The following is a 17,818-nucleotide window of genomic DNA, read 5'->3' on the forward strand; positions in this document are numbered from 1 at the left end:
CTCCATTAAAAACATAATTTGAGGAAAGTGGAGATAGGGTTTAAGTGATAAAGCATCAGCCTTGAGCAGGAAAAGCCAAGCAAGAGCAAGAGGCCCTGAATTCAAGTCCCAGGACTGATGCACATGCACGTGTGCACACTCACACACACACACACACACACACACACACACACACACACACACACACACACACACACACACACACACACACCCCTAGTGACAGGCAGCACAAATGGGAAGATCAGAACCCAGGCCAGCTCAGGTATAAAGCAAGACCCTACCTTGAAAATAATCAGCACAAAAAATGGGCTGGAGGCATGACTCAAGTGGTAGAGCATCTGCCTAGCAAATTTAAGGTTCTGAGTCAACAATACTGCAAGAAAGGATGGAAGAAAGGGAGAAAGGAAGAAAGAGAGGGGGAAGGGAAGGAGGAGGAAGAGACATTTGTCTTTTGAGCTGGGTATCACCAGGTGGCTTCTACTTTGGGTGACTGGAATGATGGCGTGTGTAGCTCAGGGCTGCAAGTCAAGGGCAGAGCAGAAGGGGGCTGGGGTTTAAAGAAGAGGAGAGTGCAGGATTGGGTGTTGCTTTATTCGGCAGACCACAGTACAGCCCTTGTAGGTCTCAGACTATGAGAGGGCATGCTGAGGGAAGAAGAGGAGAGGGGGTGCTGAGGTGGCAGGTCTGACTCCCCCACCTCTCACCTTGGAGAAGTGGCCATGTCCCTTGCATGGGAACAGACAGAGCTTTCCAGTGCCAAGCCCATTGTCTGGTCTGGCCCCAGAAGCCCCTGCCCAGGTTCTTGACTCAATCTGCCCCGTACCTAGGGTCCTGCTGCCCTAGTCTCAATAGTCACGGTGAACCTCATGGAGCCGCAGCTTGACCTCAAGTCCCATGCCCGGCTGGAGTTGTACAGCATGGCCGAGGAGCCTGTGCCCTGCAGGGGAGACAGCTGGACGCTCAGCCAGTGACACTGGACCTCATCACAAGCAAGCGCCACAGTGCCCTCAGGGTTGCTATAGGTGCAGTGGCTGTGTTCCGCCCTTTTACCCACCTCCAGATCCCAGCTACCCCCCAGTTCCCTGTCATCCAGCGCCAGGGCCTGGAAGCCCTGGTGACTCCTGGTGACAGGACACACCAGCTGCTCCTTCTTCAGGGCAGGTACCACCTGGCCCTTGAGGTAGGTGGGGCCTGCACAGTAGGTGTGGATGTTGAAGAGCTGGTCGCTGTACTGGCGCAGCCAGCTGGAGAGGTAAGCCAGATGGCAGTCACACTGCCAGGGGTTGCCATACAGGGCCAGGTTGAAGAGGTCATAGTTGGTGTCAAAGAGGCCCTCTGGAAGCGTGGTCAGCTGGTTCCTGGACAGGCTGAGCAGTTTGAGACTGGACAGGTTCTGGAAGAGGGTTGGAGGTAGGGATGTCAGGTTGTTGCTGCCCAGGTAGAGCTTGACCAACTTCCCAAGGCCTCGGAAGACACCAGCGGGGAGGTGGGTGATGGCGTTGTAAGAGATGGTGAGGGAAGCGAGGCTGGACAAGTTGGCAAAGGTCCCTTCAGCAATCGTCTGCAGCTGGTTGTGTGACAAGGACAAGCCGACCAGGCCGGGGGTTGGGGCAAAGAGGCCAGGGGGCAGCACACTCAGGGCATTGCCCTGCAGGTTCAGAAAAGTCAGGTTGGCCAGGGAGGAGAAGACAGAGAGCGGCAGGTGGCTGATCGCGTTGCGCTGCAGCCAGAGCTTCTCCAGGCAGAAGAGCTGAGCAAACACGCGTGGGGGCAGCTCTGAGATGCCATTGCTGTCCAGGAAGAGCTCCTGCAGCTTGTGCAGATGGCTAAACGCATCTTCAGGGAGGTGGGAGAGAGCGTTGTTGCTCAACTTCAGGGTCTGCAGGCTGGAGAGGGGGTGCAGCAGGTTCTCGGGGAGCTGGACCAGACGGTTCTGAGCCAGGTTGAGGGTCTTCAGCTCCCTCAGGGGCTGGAAGATCCTCTCAGGCAGGGTCTGGAGACGGTTCCCCTGCAGCTGCAGTGACTCCAGAGCAACCATGTGGAGGAAGAGGTCCTCAGGCAGAGCCTCCAGCTGGTTAAAGTTGAGGGTCAACTTGGCCAGAGAGGTTAGGTTGGAAAAGATGTCAGCGCTGAGGTTGGAGAAGGTGCTGCCTGTGATCTCCAGGTCCTCCAGCCTGGGCAGTCCCCCAAAGGCATCTGAGCCAAAGCAGTGGAGCTTTGTGTTGAGGAAGACCACTTTGGTCAGCCTGGGACTGCTGCTGAAGGCCCTGGTTCCCACAGAGGTGAATGCGGTCTCCACAAAGACAATGTTGGTGGCATACAGTGGGATGTCCGGAGGGATGGTAGCCAGCTGCTCATCGGAGCAAAACACTTCATGGCTGAAGCAGTCACAGTCCGCAGGACAGGGCTGGGCAAGCCTGACCAGGAAGAGGAGGGAGGCCCAGCACCACCAGGCTTGAGGGAGCATTTTCTGGAAGTGAGAGAAGAGATAGGACACCTTTACCAAGGGCAGCAAGTACTGGCAGCAATTCTGGAGGTGGGACCAGACCATCAGCAAGGACCAGCCGTATCAGGAAGACCACAGTTTGAACAACACTTGTGGGTTCTTTCTGTTTGTTTGTTTTGGTGATGCTAGGGATGGAAGCTAGCTCCATGGGCAAGTGAGGCAGGCACGCTACCCCTGGGCTGAGCCTCCAGTGTAGCTTTTATTCTAGCAGATTTTTTACATCACCTCACCACAGCCTTGCAAAGAGCTGAGGTCAAGTTCACACCTTCTGAAAGCAAAGGTGTCATGTAACCTATCCAGACACCCAGAAAGATAGCAGCCATGGCAGCACCAAGACCCAAGTCTTTTGGATATTTCCATATTCTTTCCATGTTAGAGAAAAAATAGAGAGACAAAAGATCAGGGAAGAAACAAAGGAGATAGTGGTAGTATGGACGTTTTCAAGAAAGTATGTAAGCTGGGCACCAGTAGTTCATTCCTATAATACTACTTTCTCAAGAGGCTGGGATCTAAGGATCGTGATTCAAAGATAGCCCAGGCAGGAAAGTATGGGAGACTCTTATTTCCAATTAACTACCAGAAAAAGGAAAGTGGAGCTGTGGTTCAAGTGGTAGAACATTAGCCTTGAGTGGAAAAGCTCAGAGACACAGTGCCTAGGCTCTGAGTTCAAGCCCCAGGACTGGCACAGAGAGAGAAGGAGACAGACAGACAGACAGACAGACAGACAGACAGACAGACAGACAGACAGACAGACAGACAGACAGAGGTAGATGGGGGGAGGGAGAGAGAGAATGTGAAGTGTGGGCAGATTACACCTGAAGTGTAATTTCTTAATGCCCCCTAAGTTTCCAGATCTTAGTCACTGCAAGACTGGCTAGGAGGAGACCCTACCACCTGCTCCGTGTTGTTTGTGAGGGGGACGCTTCGAGTCTAAGCTCTTCAGCACCACCATCAGTGCCCTCCTCCTACCCCAGACCCACACTGTGATGGACCCAGGGAATTTTCTAGGGTTGTATGAACAGAAGAGTCCCGAACAGGCAATTCCACACACCAGAAGATCTTTTTTTTTTTTGTCAGTCGTGGGGCTTGAACTCTGGCCCTGGGCGCTGTCCCTGAGCTCTTCAGCTCAAGGCAAGTGCTCTACCACTTGAGCCACAGCACTACTCTCAGTTTTCTGGTGCTTAATTAGAGATAAGAGTCTCATGGGAACTTTCCTGCCTGGGCTGGCTTTGAACAGTGATCCTCAGATCTCAGCCTCTTGAGTAGATGGGATTACAGGCGTGAGCTACCAGCACCTGGCAAGATCTAATGTTTTTTAGTTTACTAAATATTATTGAAAAATAAAATTATTGTTGGAAATCAGCCTGGGCAGGAAAGTCTATGAGGCTCTTCTCTCCAATTGACCATTTAAGAACTAGAAGTGGAACTGTGGCTCCTTGAGCAAGAAGCACAGGAACAGTGCTCAGACTGAGTTCAAGTCCCACTTACAACAACATCCAACAATGGTCGAGATTCTGGGAGTGAGGAGGTTCATATCCAGCCTCAGTTGGGGCTCAGTAGCCCCTACCCCATTAGAGGGTGCATACTCCTAAACCATGTCTGAACTTGTGTTACTTATTTACATGGCTGAAAGTGGTTTGAACTTCATAAGATGTCAACCCAAGTCTATCACTCTCCACTCATATGACCTTGAATGTGACACTTACTCTATGTTCCAGCTTCCTCACAAGAATGACACAGGGCCTACTGAGTCCACTCTGGGCTTCCCCACCCAGCTACAGTTCGTTGGCTGTCTCTCTGCTGCCCTCAGCTGGTTGCCTCCTCCAACAACTTCAAGATTCAGCTATGAAAGCCGCCATTTGCAAAGATATCCCTCAAAACAGCCCTTACAAGAGCCCCTGATGCTCCTCCCACTCGGACATTCAGTGATATTCACTTTTCCCAGGAATTTACTTCCTACCCAGTAGATAAGGGACAAGGTTTCCTTGAGCAGACACATTCCTCCTTAAGGAAGTCCAAAATAGGAAAGGAGAGTCAATCACAATCCTAACTCCTGCCTGGGGTCAGAAGCTGACTTCTGCCCTCATTCCTTCTAGGAAGGGAAAACATCTTCACTGAGTCAAGATGAAGATGTAGCTGGGGGCCAGTGGCTCACGCCTGTAATCCTAGCTACTCAGGAGGATGAGATCTGAGGATCACGGTTCAAAGCCAGGCCTGGCAAGAAAATTCATGAGTCTCTTATCTCCAATAAACCACTAGAAAATCAAAAGTGGCACTGGGGCTCAAGCAGTAGAGGGCTTGCCTTGGGCTTAAGAATGTAAAGACAGCGCTCAAGCCCAGAGTTCAAGTCCCACGACCAACCCCCCCCCCACCCAAAAAAAAAAAAAAAAGACAAAGATAGGAAGGTTGGCTCTTCACATGTGCAGGCTACAGGTTAAATGTAGAGTCATGAACCCAACCTATCCCACCCACTGCCTGTCCTCTTCATTTTGCATCTGAGTCTTTTCTGTATTGAGTAGAGACCCTCCCTCTGGCACTCCACTATTTATACCACAGCTCTACTTCTGACTTTTCTCTGATTAACTGGAGATAAGAATCTCTTGGCTGAGATCTAAGAATCATGGTTCAAAGCCAGCTCTGGCAGGAAAAGTCTTATCTCCAATTAACCACAAAAAGCCAGAACTAGAGCTGTGGCTCAAGTAGTAGAGCACTAATGTTGAGCAAAAGACCTCAAAGATAGCACCCAGGCACTGAGTTCAAGCCCAAGTACTGGCACACATACACACAAAAATGTCTCTTGGATTTCTTGGATTTGTCTTCCAAGGTTGGCTTCAAACTGTGATCCCCAGATATCAGACTTCTGAGTAGCTAGGCTTATAGGCATGAGCCACCAATGCCCAGCAAACAGACTTGAACCTTTCTAAATGGCTCACTCCTAGGCCAAGGCCCATTCTCACATAACTCTGGAGTAACTAAGAGTTTGCACTCTGAGATCAGTAAAAATGAAAAATAAGAAAACAGGAATCTAGAGGCCAGGCGTGGAGGCTCATACCTGCAATCCAGAACTTGGGAAACTGAGGCAGGATTGTGAGTTTCAGGCTATATTGTGATACCTTGTTACAAAAAAAAGCCACAGTGGTAGAGTTTTTGCCTAGCTTGCAGTGAGAGTAATAGTATCTTTCATGTGGGCTGCTGTAAAGAGAGTACCTAGAAAATTCCATAGCTAGGATTGATAAGCCATGAATGCTCAGCCCTGCTAATACTCCTGATCCTCCTGAGCTCAGAGTCCCACTACTGTTCTGAAATAATCAGAATCCAGCTCTGAAAAAACCAATGACATCATCCAACCACTCCACTCTAGACCAAAGAGATGTCTCACCACAGTTATTGTTCCCAATCCCTTCCTTCCGGGACAAGGAAAAGGAGGGTTTTCATCCTGTTTTAGAAAAGCCCAGATTCTGAGGCCCTGGGCTGGGAGCCTTCCCAGCCCATCATCCAGACAGCAGGTCACCAGGGAGCACCCACACTTAGGGCTAGAGGAGACCCACACCTCAGGGCCTCAGTGGGCATTAGCCAGAAGTTACTGGTTTTCACTCGGGAAGTAGTCCAGCAAGTGCCCACAGAAATGTTCCATACTTTCATAAGCCAGGGAAGCCTGACCTTTTCTATGTTTAACATTTTAACTTTTTATTTTTGGTTGACTGAATGCAAATAGACTCCATCCTTTTCTCAAATTGTTTCTGGAGTGTCCCTTGTGGGTGCACCAAGCCCATATGTCCATCAACAATGGAGTCAAACCTCACTTCTTCCAGAGGGTGCTGGGAGCCCGGAGCTTGGCCCACAGCTCAGGGCACTGCTGCCCAGTACTGACTGACCCACAGGATTCTGCCTCTTGGGCCATAGTTCATCTAGAAGCACAAAGAGGATCTTTCAAAGCTCATCAGGAGACCTGGATGCCTTGTCTGGCTCCTGGGGAAGGCCTGCTGTCCCTAGATCTGGTCTCTTATTTTCCTCTCGACCCAACAAACTAAGCTCTGCTCCTCACCACCATGATACTTACTTGTGTCTCACGAGATAGGCCAAGCTGAGGCCCTGCTTCCACATCTGTGAGTGCAACCCTATCACCTAAACTGCAGTCATGTTGGCACTAGTGAGGGACTTAAAGGAGGCCACCAGGCAGTAGAATATCAAAGAGAGAATAGAAACAGCCTACATGTCCTACTCCAGAGGCTGATGGGGTAAATTATGCTACAAGGATGAAAAGGAAATCTTTTTTTTTTTTTTTGGGTCCGGTTGTGGGGCCTGAACTCTGGGCCTGGGCGCTGTCCCTCAGCTCTTCAGCTCAAGGCTAGCGCTCTACCACTTGAGCCACAGTGCCACTTCCGGCTTTTTTCTTTTTGCTTATATGGTGCTGAGGAATCGAACCCAGGGCCTCAGGCTTGCAAGGCAAGCGCTCTACCACTGAGCCACCTTCCCAGCCCCTGAAAAGGAAATCTTATCTGTTGTCATTATAGATATATTCTCTATTGATGTTTATTATCTATTGATAAGCCACTTAACTGGAATCTAGAGTATCAAAATGCTACATTTAAGGAATATTTGTGCATTAAAAAGATGACAGAAGATTATGCACAAAATCATTGCAGTGCTTATCTCTGAATAATCAAATTGTGGGTGATTTAACTGTTGCCTTTTCCTTAAAAAGATGTCCTAACCAGGCATCAGTGGTTCATGTCTGTAATCATAGCTACTCAGGAGGCTAAGAATCTGAAGATCAGGGTGTGAAGTCAGCCAAGGGAGGAAAAGTCAACTCTTTTTTTTTTTTTGTCGGTCGTGGGGCTTGAACTCTGGGCTTGGGTGCTGTCCCTCAGCTCTACAGCTCAAGGCGAGTGCTCGACCACTTGAGCCACAGCACCCCTTCCAGTTTTCTAGCGGTTTATTGGAAATAAGAGTCTCATGGACTTTCCTGCCTGGGCTGGCTTTGAACTGTGATCCTCAGATCTCTAGCCTCCTGAGTAGCTAGGATTATAGGCAGGAGCCACCGACACACGCATGGTGAAAAGTCAACTCTTATCTTCAGCTGATTGCCAAAAAAACAGAAGTAGAAGTGCGGCTCAAGTAGTAGACCTCTAGCCTTGAGCCCAGGATAATGCCCAGGCCCTGAATTCAATCCAGGACTGGCACACACACACACACACACACACACACACACACACAAATGCCACCCCAGCCCCCTGACAGTTGCTTACTGGATTCTGTCACTTCTTGGCTGTGACATTGCAAAGGCTCAGGACAGCTTGGGTGTCTAGAGGAGGAGAAGCTGGTATTTTGTAATAAGAGGCGGCTATGTACTAGGTGTGGATATTCTTCTGCCCTGGGCCTTACTTCCAGGCCTTAATGGAAACTGCAGAATGCTTGTACCCACCTTTCTCCATGGCTACCAGGCCCATCTTTCCCTTCAGCACCGAGGTCAGTACAAAGCCCACTTCCTCCAGGGAGCACTTCCATGACTGTCTCTCCTTTGGCCCTGAAAGCCACACTCACCCTCTTTTTCACACTGGGTCCTTCTGCTCTGTATTCAAGTAGGTGACACTCACTAGGCTGAATCCCAGGCCAGGGCCAGGTGCAGCATCTCCAGACCCAGCTCTGCATTTCAGAGGTCCCCTTGTGCTGACTTGGTTGGAATGTGTTTATGCTCTGTGACCCCAAATTTCAGTGCTTTTTATTCTTCTACTTAGCAGAGTGGGGAAGTACTTTCAACTAGGCCAGACAGAATTGAGTTCAAATTCAGACCCTGATGCCTCATTTGCTGTGTGGGCTTGAGCAGGTCACATGCATCTCTAAACCCCAATCTCCCCCTACCCATAATTAGAAGCCCAGGCCTCAGGGTTAAGATCAGCACATTTGAAGCAAGGAGGATAGTGCCTGGTAACTAGTAAATGCTCAATGAAAGGAAGTTAATGCAAGGTTTGGTCCTGGGATGGCCATTAGCCTGGCTATCTAAACCTTGACACTTCTGGGAATAAAAGGGGAGTTGGTTGTTATTATGCCAGATGACAGGTCACGCCAAGGGTAACCCTGAAAAATGGTCGCCCTCTCTAGCCCTTATTTACCATTAGCCCCCTGAAGCCAAGGGTTGGTTGTCTTTCCTTGGACTCTCCCTGCCTGGCCTTCCTCCTGCCCTTCCCCACCCTAAGGCAGCTGAACCTTTCAGGGGCTTTTCCTGGGGGGAGAGCAACCGGATACTGCTGCCTGCTGAGAAGGGGCACTAAAGCAAGCCTCCTTCCTCTCTGCCAGCCAGGACCCCAGACAACATCCCCAGCCCTGTCCCCACCGACCCAGAAGTGACCCCCAGAGGCCTACCATGAGAAGCTGAGCCGGTGCAGAGAGGCAGCCTTTGCCTCTTCTTCGGGAGTAAAGGGGTGTCTATGCTCTGTGGCCAGCAGAATTCACCCCAGTGTCCACCCCAGCATTGATCAAAGTTCCCAACAGCGGTTCCTCCCCTCACGTGGGCTGAGTGTTCCCGGAATGTCACCAGGGTCACCTGACAAAGCCTCTGAGGATTACAAAATGACCCTGAACAACTCCCATGGATCACAGTCCCACTAGAGCCATAGGCTTGACACCTCTAGGATCCCACACTCATCCACCAGGCTGCACTGAGGAGAGCACTGGGCCCAAAGGTCCAGTGAATGGAGGGCAGGGCTGGAGCCCCATTGCAGCTGCTGCCGGCCACAGACAGCTGCTCAGACCCACGGCCACCATTCTAAGGGGCTGGGGCTCTGTTGTTCTGTTGGCGAGCTTGTTTAATGAATCAACTTTTTAAACCTTTTCTGAATTAAAAGAGGGAAAAGAAGTTTGGCCCAATATAAAGTAGGAGACTTGTTCATGCAGGGGCATGCAGGATTGAAAGAGCATTAGGAGATGCCCAATCAGAGGCTATAGAGTGAGGGGAAGAGTGGGTAGTGGGTGTGCAGTGGGTGTGTGGCTGAGTGAACTGCAGTGCCTTCCTAGAAGAAACTCCAGTCAGAACTAGTGGCACATGCCTACAATCTCAGCATCTCAAAGGCTGAGGCAGGAGGCTAGAGAATTGAAGAACAACCCAGGCTACATAGAAAGATTCTATCTAAAAAGAAAAAAGAGCCAGGTCCAGTGGCTAAAGCCTATGATCCTAGCTACTCAGGAGGCTGAGATGTGAGGATCATGGTTTGAAGCCAGCCAAGGCAGGAAAGTCCATGAGACTCTTATTTCCAATTAACTACCCCCTCTCCCCACCAAAACAAACAAACAAACAAACAAAATCAAAACAGAACTTCAGTTGTGGCTCAAATTGTAGAGCACTAGCCCTAAGCTAAAAAAAAAAAAAAAAAAATCTCAGAGACAGTGCCCAGTCTTGAGTTCAAGCTCCAGGACTGTCATAAAAAGAAAAGGTAAGGAGTAAAGAGGACAGGGGAGGGGAGGGAAGGGGAAAGGAAGCAAGGGAGGGGAGGGGAGGCCAGGAGAGGAGGAGAAGAAGGGAGGGCAGGAGAGGGGAGGAGAGGGGAGGAGGAGGAGGAGAGAAGAGGAGAAAAAAAGGGGAGGAGAGGAGAGGAGAAGAGGAAGAGAGGGGAGAGGAGGAAAGGAGAAGAAGAAGGGGAGGAGAGGGGAGAGAGGAGAGGAGAGGAAGAAATAAGAACAGTCACCTAGCTCAGTCACCTAATTTGTTAGGTGATTCTGGGAAATTCCTTTCCTTCCTTGAGCTCACTTTCTATATCTTCACTTTCTTTGTGATAGTCTTCAGGTTTCTATTTCCAGCCACAGTGGTCTACAGATACTATTTTGGTCCCCACTCACTTTGCAAGGACCTAATCTCAGCATAGAGTACTTCTTGTGGGCGACTCTCCAGGTCAGCTTTAATTCTGTCAAGGGCAGAATCCAGCCAGGAGCTGGTGGCTCACACCTGTAATCCTAGCTACTCAGGAGGCTGAGATCTAAAGATCACGATTTGAAGCCAGTTCAGGCAGGAAAGGCCGTGAGACTCTTATCTACAATTAACCACCAGAAAAAGCCAGAAGTGGCTGTGGCTTAAGTGGTAGAGCACTAGCCTTGAGCATAAAAAGGAACTCACTCAAAGGACAGAGCCCAGACCCAAAGTTCAAGCCCCAGTACTGGCACAAAAATAAAGAGCAGAATCCACAGATGTGAGACCCCTCACCAAGACATTCACAGAGAACACACATCCTGTGTATATTGTTTATTATCCATTCTGTACACCGACTTTATTACAAGTAACATCTAGTAAAGCACAGACCCCCAACCCTGCCCACCAGGGCTCACATTCTAACAGCCCCAGGGGCCTAGTAATTTCTAAATGCACCGCCAAGCACCTGTAGCTATTTGCAGTGACTTCTAAGGAAGGCACTGAGGATCTGCTATGTAAGGTAGCATGAAAGCAATGGGTGGTGAGAACATTCTCTCTATGGGAGAAGGAGATTCTGGGAACGGAAGGAGTGGAAGGACCCAAAGCATCCTGCCACCCATCCTCTATGAACCACACTGTGATTTCCTTCTCCATCACCTCCCCAACACCAGATTTAGCTCTAACTGCCTGGCCTGTCCACCTGTGTGAGGCTTGTTGCAAAAGGCTGTAGGACACATCCACGGTCTCTTCAGCAATTCTACGGATTCAGTTAAGTGTCTGCCCTACATTTCCTGAGGCTGAAGTCAGCTACCGAAGCAGCTCTCCTCTGACATCTGAAGGATTGTGGTGACTGTGTGGCTTTCCAGGAAAGGCTATAAGAATCCGGATGTACATCTACATTTTAGAGAGGAGAAACACATACACAGCCCAACAATTCCCATGATGAGTGCCAGTTTTTCTTCCATGGGTGGATGAGAGAAATCTTTCCCTGTATTTACAAAGCTTTGGATCTACACAGCACCAGGTGAGACTCCAATGACTGAGACTACAGGAGGCACTAGGGAGATGAATCCTATTTCCTTTGGTCTCAAGATGAAATCCCTAGACAAGACGTGTTGTCTGGTACAGACTTGGAAAAGCAAAGGCACAGACTCCTGAGCAACATATAGAACAAGCAGCTTTTGCTCTTTCACAAGAGGGCAGACATAAAAGGATGTAAGTTGGGGCATCCATGTATTGAGCACTTTTTCAATCACTGGTTCTAATTGGCTTTCGTTAGATTTTCTCTAACACTGACTTTCCTTCCCCATCCCTATGATGGTAGCTGCTAACTGGTAAGCTAGTGAATAGAGAGAAAGGGAACTCTGTATCCTAACCCAGCTTTGGAAGACCGCATTGCTCATTCCAACCCCAGGAATAGAGTGAATGTTTCATTCTGTTGGAAGAAACCATCCACCCAACATTTGTGGCAACTCCCTGATCAGACAACTGAAGGAAGGATCTGGTGAAGGGAAGACCAGAGAAGCTGAAGGGCCTGACAAAGGAGAGAAGGTCTGATGACTCCATCCAACCTCTGCTGGGAAAAAGGAACAGGTGAGCTCAGAAGTTCATAGAAAGGGTCCATCCCTTCCATCTAGGGGCATATCTGAAGACAGCTATCTTCTGGCAAGCCTTAGGACCAGAGAGAAAAGCACTGGGGCATCAGCCAAGGAGAGAAGCCCAGAGGTTCTGGGTTACGATTGGCAGGGAACACTGGAGACTAAGGATTCTTACCTTTTCTCCACCTCTGGTCCCCTCCTTCCTGAGCACAGCTGGAGCCAGGGCATAGAAGCACTTGATGGTTCTGTGTTTGAGGACTGCGGACCAAAGCAGTCCTCCATGAGGAGGAGGGCAGGCCCGGCTTCCCCTCTAGCCCCAGGGCCTACATAGTAAGCTGCAGTAAGCAGAAAGATGCCCATACTCTGAGCTGTGGGCTCACTTCCTTTTGGGTCTAGGCAAGCCTTGCCCAGGTATACCTAAAGTTGCTACAGATACTTTGTAAACATCTTGGAGATCCAGATTTGCCTTGGGGACATGACAACTCTTGAGTGACATCAGATTCTCTGGGATAGAGAGTAAAAGTCTATAAAGGGCAGTTGTTTTTGTTGTTTGTTTTGCTTTGTTTTGAACAAACCTTTCTTTCTGAACCTTTCTGCCAGGAGAGTGGAGAGGAAACCTAGTTACTCTTAAATCGAGTGCTAAGGCCCTGGGGGATTCCTGGGGAGGCAGGAGGAGCTATAAGTGTGGATGAGGATGGTTGGAGAGCTTTGTAGATCCTGGAAATTCTTTCCAGAATAGATACAGAAACCTGAAATTCTCCATTTTCATTTTTACTTTAGAATTGGAGAACTTGCTGTCCAGAGAAAAACCAAGCATGTCCTTATAGATCTTTTTCTTTTTCTTTCTTCTTCTTCTTTCTTTCTTAAACAAATGTGAATGTATGGATAGCAGGAAAGGCAGCAAAAGCAGGTTATTGGTGAGACTGTAAACTTGAACCCAAACCAACCAATTTATAACCAGACCACCAGCAGAGGGCGCCCCAGAGATTTCCCTCTCACCCAGTGTGACCTGTCAGTGAGCACCTCATGCAGCTGTCTGTGAAAGCCCTGAAGTCTAGCTGCTAGCTGACTAATGTTGATGGAGAATTTTAGCATGGCATTAGAGGGATTCCTGGTTTCCATTACACTTGGATGTTCAGTGAAAGACCTCATCTCTGAGCTATTTTACTTCCCCCAAATGGAGAGTGAAAATTCAAAACAGATATAGGCATATTATGCCCATAAAAGGCACCAGCAGAAGGCCCTCCAATGAATGGCTGGTTGGCAGGAAAGGGGGCGTAGCTGGATAGGCTGTTGTAGTCAGAATGCTTCTGACCTGTCCAGAATCTTAGACTATAATAGGACCTCCTCTCCAAGCAGAGCCTCCCGTGCCTGTCCCTTCATCTCCTCCACCGCTGGGGTGGTCCCCTGGGGGGACAGTGACAGCCATCATCCTAGTCCTCTGGAAGAAGCTTGGGAGGAGTCGTGTTCTTGTTCTTAATCTGATCCTTTTGATCTGGGTATGTTTGGTCTATGGCCATTCACCAAGCTGCACCACACTTCCACTTTTATGTTGATATAGGATACTTCAATTAAAAAAAGAAAACCATAGAGGTGAATGCAAGTACCCCAGGCATCAGGTTTTTTTTTTCCATTTAGTACCAATAGGATGGCTTCAGTGTTTTCTCGTTAGAAATTCTATGTGATTTTATTTCATAAAGGGCTAAAAAAATTTTGTTTGCAGTTTCAAAATACTCTCTGAAAGGATGAAGTTATTGCATTTGGTGCCTTTTTTTTTTTTCCTTCTCCAGATGAGAAATCCCAAGCAATGCTGATGATGGCTGTGTCCACGGCAGACCAGCATGGATTTCCTTCTCTCTTACAGAGCATCCTGCAAGCCCAGGTGCTCAGCAGCTTGTAAGAAACCAGCTGACTGGTTTCAAGCCTTCTTGGAGGAGAGAATTCACTTTACCTTCAGGAGCAGAATCAAGCCATAGCACACACAAAAGAAGCAAAAGAAGAAACATCAACTTATATAATACTTTGAGGAGAGGGGCTGTCTGGGTAGAGAACTATCCCACAAAGTGAGCAGGCTTTGCCATGGAGTCTACAGTGAACAGGAGGAGGCTGAGCACAGGGAAGGTTGCTCTTGGAGGAAAGTGGTAAGGGTTTGGGGAGAAGAGCCCCCTCTGAAAGAGATTTAGGCATGGGGCCTAGAAGCCCCTCATTTTTCTATGGCCCGTTGGATCTCTCTGTTGGTATAAGAAGGCCATGAGAACTGTTTCTCTACAGTAGAACTGAGCCGATCAAGAGAACAAGAAACACCTTTCTCTAGGGCCGAGATGGCTAGCAGAGCTTGGCTCTGTGCACCTAAGGGTAGAGACTTCATGGCCACATTTCCAGGTCCTCCTTTCTAACCCTTCCCAAGCCCTGCTCCAGCCTGCCCCCCTAACACTCATTGGGAGCCTTCATCTGCATCAGGACGGCCTGGCTCCTTTTCTTGCAGCAACAGCAACAGATGCAGGCAGCCAGGGAGCAAGCCAAGGCAATAATACCAATGACAATGGCGGCGATGGCCAGCCCGCTCTGGGCCCTGGTCATTCCCCATGTGTTGCGATCATCAGTGGCACCAATGGTGGTCAGATCGGTGTAGTCTTCCACAGGGCTGGTGATGTCAGTGGTGGAGGAGATGGATGTGGTGTCGGGGTATCTGGGGGTCTCAGGGTAGCTGGGGGTGTCTGGGTATCGTGGTGTTTCCGGATAGCTGGGCGTTTCAGGGATTGCTGGGACCTGGCCACTTGGCATAGGGCCGTTGACATTGATGATGATGAGGGACTGGCCTCGGACATTGGCTGGGCTGGAACACACCGGCAGAGTGTCCGTCCCTAATCTGGCCTTGTTCAGCAGGAGCCAGTTGCGAAGCGGAAGGATGTCCGAGTCGCATCTCCAGGGGTTGTCATAAAGCCTCAGCTCACACAGGTTTCCCAAGTGATCGAAGATGCCCCGGGGTAGGTTCTCCAGGTAGTTATTCTGCAGCTGGATGGTCATGAGGCCATTGACGTTGGAAAAGAGGCTCCCCGGGAGCTGTCTGAGTCGGTTGTTCTGCAGGGAGATGTTCTGCAGGTTGGCTAGCATACGGAAGACATTCCCATCCAGGTCCTGCAGTGCATTGGTGTGGAGGGAGAGCTCTCGGAGCTCTGTCAGCCCATTGAAGGCACCAGGGGAGATGAAGCTGATCTGATTGCGACTAAGGATCAGCACCTGCAGCTGGCTGAGGCTGCTGAAGATGTTGTCAGGCAAAGAAGTGATTTGGTTATCATAGAGCCACAGCTCTCGCAGGTTGTGCATGGGCCCAAAGATGCCTGGAGAGAGCTCCTTCAGGGAGTTCCCAAAGAGCGTGAGCCGGTTGAGTTGGGGCAGCTGCATGAAGATGCCAGGGGGCAGCTGTGAGATGTGGTTATTGGACAAATAGAGTCTCTGGAGGTTACGATTGTTGTGGAAGAGGCCAGGGGAGAGTGTGCTGATCTGGTTCTGCTGAAGGGCCAGCTCCTGGAGGTTGCCCAGCCCATCAAAGGTGCCCATGGGAATGTCTGAGAGCCTGTTCTCAAAGAGTCGGAGGACCTGGAGGTTGCCTAGATGCTGGAAGACCCTGGGGGACAAGTGAGTGAGGCTGTTCTTGCCCAAGTTGAGTTTGGTAAGCCCCACCAGGTGGTCAAAGACGCCATCGGGAACGTATTCCAGATGATTCCCATGCAGCTGCAGCTCCTTAAGGTTGCTGAACTGGGAGAAGTGGGCTGGCTGGATCTGCACCAGCTGGTTACTGGACAGGAGGAGGGACTCCAGGTTGTCCAGGCCCTGGAAGAGGCCGACGGGCAGCATCTGCAGCTTGTTGTTGGCCAGGCTGAGGTAGCGCAGGGAGCCTAGGTTGCGGAAGGCACCCGGCATGATGTGGGACAGCTCATTTTTCTCGATCCTCAAGGCAATGAGGGCTGAGATGTTGAGAAACGGGGCCTCGTTGAGCTCGGTGATGTGTGTGTTGAGGATCTGCAGGCTCATGGCGTTCCAGGGCAGAGGGCTGGGCACTGCCACGATGCGCGCCCCCGTGCACTCCACTTGGGAGGCCCGTGAGCAGGTACACTCGCTAGGACAGCCATAGTAAGCCAAGCCTGCAGCCCAGGCCTGGCAGCCCACCAGCAAGAGGAGATAATGTTTCAGTGGCATGGCCTGTGGGGAGAGAGAGAGAAAGAGAGAGAGAGAGAGAGCGCATAGGTGAGTCAAAAATCACCTCACTGACTTAAACCATAGTCAGTTTTAAGCCAACATCAACCTTCAGGATCAATCAGGGCTTGGCTGTGAGCCCTGTCCCCAATTCAGTACCTCCCTGTTCTGGCCAAAAGCCTTCTTGTTTCTCCCTCCCATGCATACCTTCATGGCTAGGCCCAAGCAATCCCTCCATCTAGAACGCTCCTTGTCCTCTCCCCCTGTCCTCCCCATTCTTTTAAGTCAAGTTCAAATACAATCGACTGTTGGAAACGTTCCCAGTTCCACTTGGCATGCATTACCTCCCATGCGAGTGGTCACCTCAACCTCCTCTGTTGCCCCAGGCAGCCTCGTGTGCCATTCTGTTCTCAGTGCTTGTTAAAGAGCTTTCTAAGGACAAGGAGCTCATCTTTCAATCCTATGGGCTGAATCAGCTCCACCTCAGTAGCCCTCATGGCATCTGGACAGGTTGGCTGGACACAGCTTTGTCAGGAGGAATAGAAAGGACATGAGAAAAAGTAAATAGGGCTGATGCCTGGGAAGATGTTCAGGCTATAAAGAAAATGGCTTCCAGGAAGGGCAGCAGCAGCAGAAGCTGGAAGAGTGAGGGCCACACTGTCAATGGGTGGGAAGAATACAGAGAGGCTCAACGCTTCCGCCACTGTGGCCCGGCCCTGCCCTGCCCTGCCCGACCCTGCCCAGCCCATCATTGCCAACAACCTGACCCTTTGTGAGCCCTTCCATGTGTGCTGCTTCTAGGATTAACTCAAACCACTTTTATGATGAACGGCCATTGTCTGCACCATGCGCTGACTTTTGGGAGGGGCTGTCAGGACTCACAGATGCCTGGGGCCTGGTTTCTGGGGACTCGTCCCAGTTTCCATAAAGAAACACTGGGTGGCCTGGAGTGAGTCCCAGAAAACTTAGACACATTTTATTCTGAAGTGTATAGGGGAATTCAGATGCCCACTCAGGCGCAGAGCTGATCTGGGAAAAGAACCAAAATCATGAAAGATTTGAAGTCACTCCTGATGACATTAAGTTTCTATAGGCTGAGATCTGAGGATAACGGTTCAAAGCCAACCCAGGCAGAAAAGTCCGTGAGACTCTTATATCCAAGAAGCCACTAGAAAACCAGAAGTGGCCCTGTGGCTCAAGAGGTAGAGTACTCGCCTTAAGCTGAAGAGCTGAGGGAGAGTACCCAGGCCCAGAGTTCAAGCCCCATGATCGACCCCCCCAAAAAAAAAATGTAGGGCTGGGAAGTTGGCTCAGTGGTAGAGCACTTGCCTTGCATGCATGAGGCCCTGGGTTCGATTCCTCAGCACCACATAAGCAAAAAGAAAAAGAGCCGGAAGTGGCGCTGTGGCTCAAGTGGTAGAGCGCTAGCCTTGAGCTAAAAGAGCTGAGGGACAGTGCCCAGGCCCAGAGTTCAGGCCCCATGACTGGACCCAAAAAAAAAAAAATGTAGACAGAATAGCCGGGCACCAGTGGCTCACACCTGTAATCCTAGCTACTCAGGAGGCTGAGATCTGAGGATTGCGGCTCAAAGCCAGCCAGGGCAGGAAAGTCTGTGAG

The 17,818-nt window shown here is 50.1% G+C and overlaps 2 protein-coding genes across 2 annotated transcripts; both read right to left on the reverse strand.

Annotated features, from left to right (window-relative positions):
• Window positions 1–572: 572 nt before the first annotated feature.
• On the reverse strand, window positions 573–8,982 carry Cpn2 (carboxypeptidase N subunit 2). The gene is made up of 2 exons (XM_070029862.1): window positions 8,870–8,982; window positions 573–2,470 (listed from the first exon to the last, which is right to left on the reverse strand). Exons 1-2 carry the CDS (start codon window positions 8,870–8,872, stop codon window positions 824–826), a joined length of 1,650 nt encoding a protein of 549 aa, XP_069885963.1. The 5' UTR covers window positions 8,873–8,982; the 3' UTR covers window positions 573–823.
• Window positions 8,983–14,431: 5,449 nt separating this feature from the next.
• Window positions 14,432–16,204, reverse strand: Lrrc15 (leucine rich repeat containing 15). Its single transcript, XM_070028706.1, has one exon. It carries the CDS (start codon window positions 16,202–16,204, stop codon window positions 14,432–14,434), a length of 1,773 nt encoding a protein of 590 aa, XP_069884807.1.
• Between the last annotated feature and the right edge of the window lie 1,614 nt (window positions 16,205–17,818).

The sequence above is a fragment of the Dipodomys merriami genome, unplaced genomic scaffold, assembly GCF_024711535.1.
Source record: "Dipodomys merriami isolate MVZ:Mamm:240054 unplaced genomic scaffold, mDipMer1.0.p SCAF_2, whole genome shotgun sequence".
NCBI lineage: Eukaryota > Metazoa > Chordata > Mammalia > Rodentia > Heteromyidae > Dipodomys > Dipodomys merriami.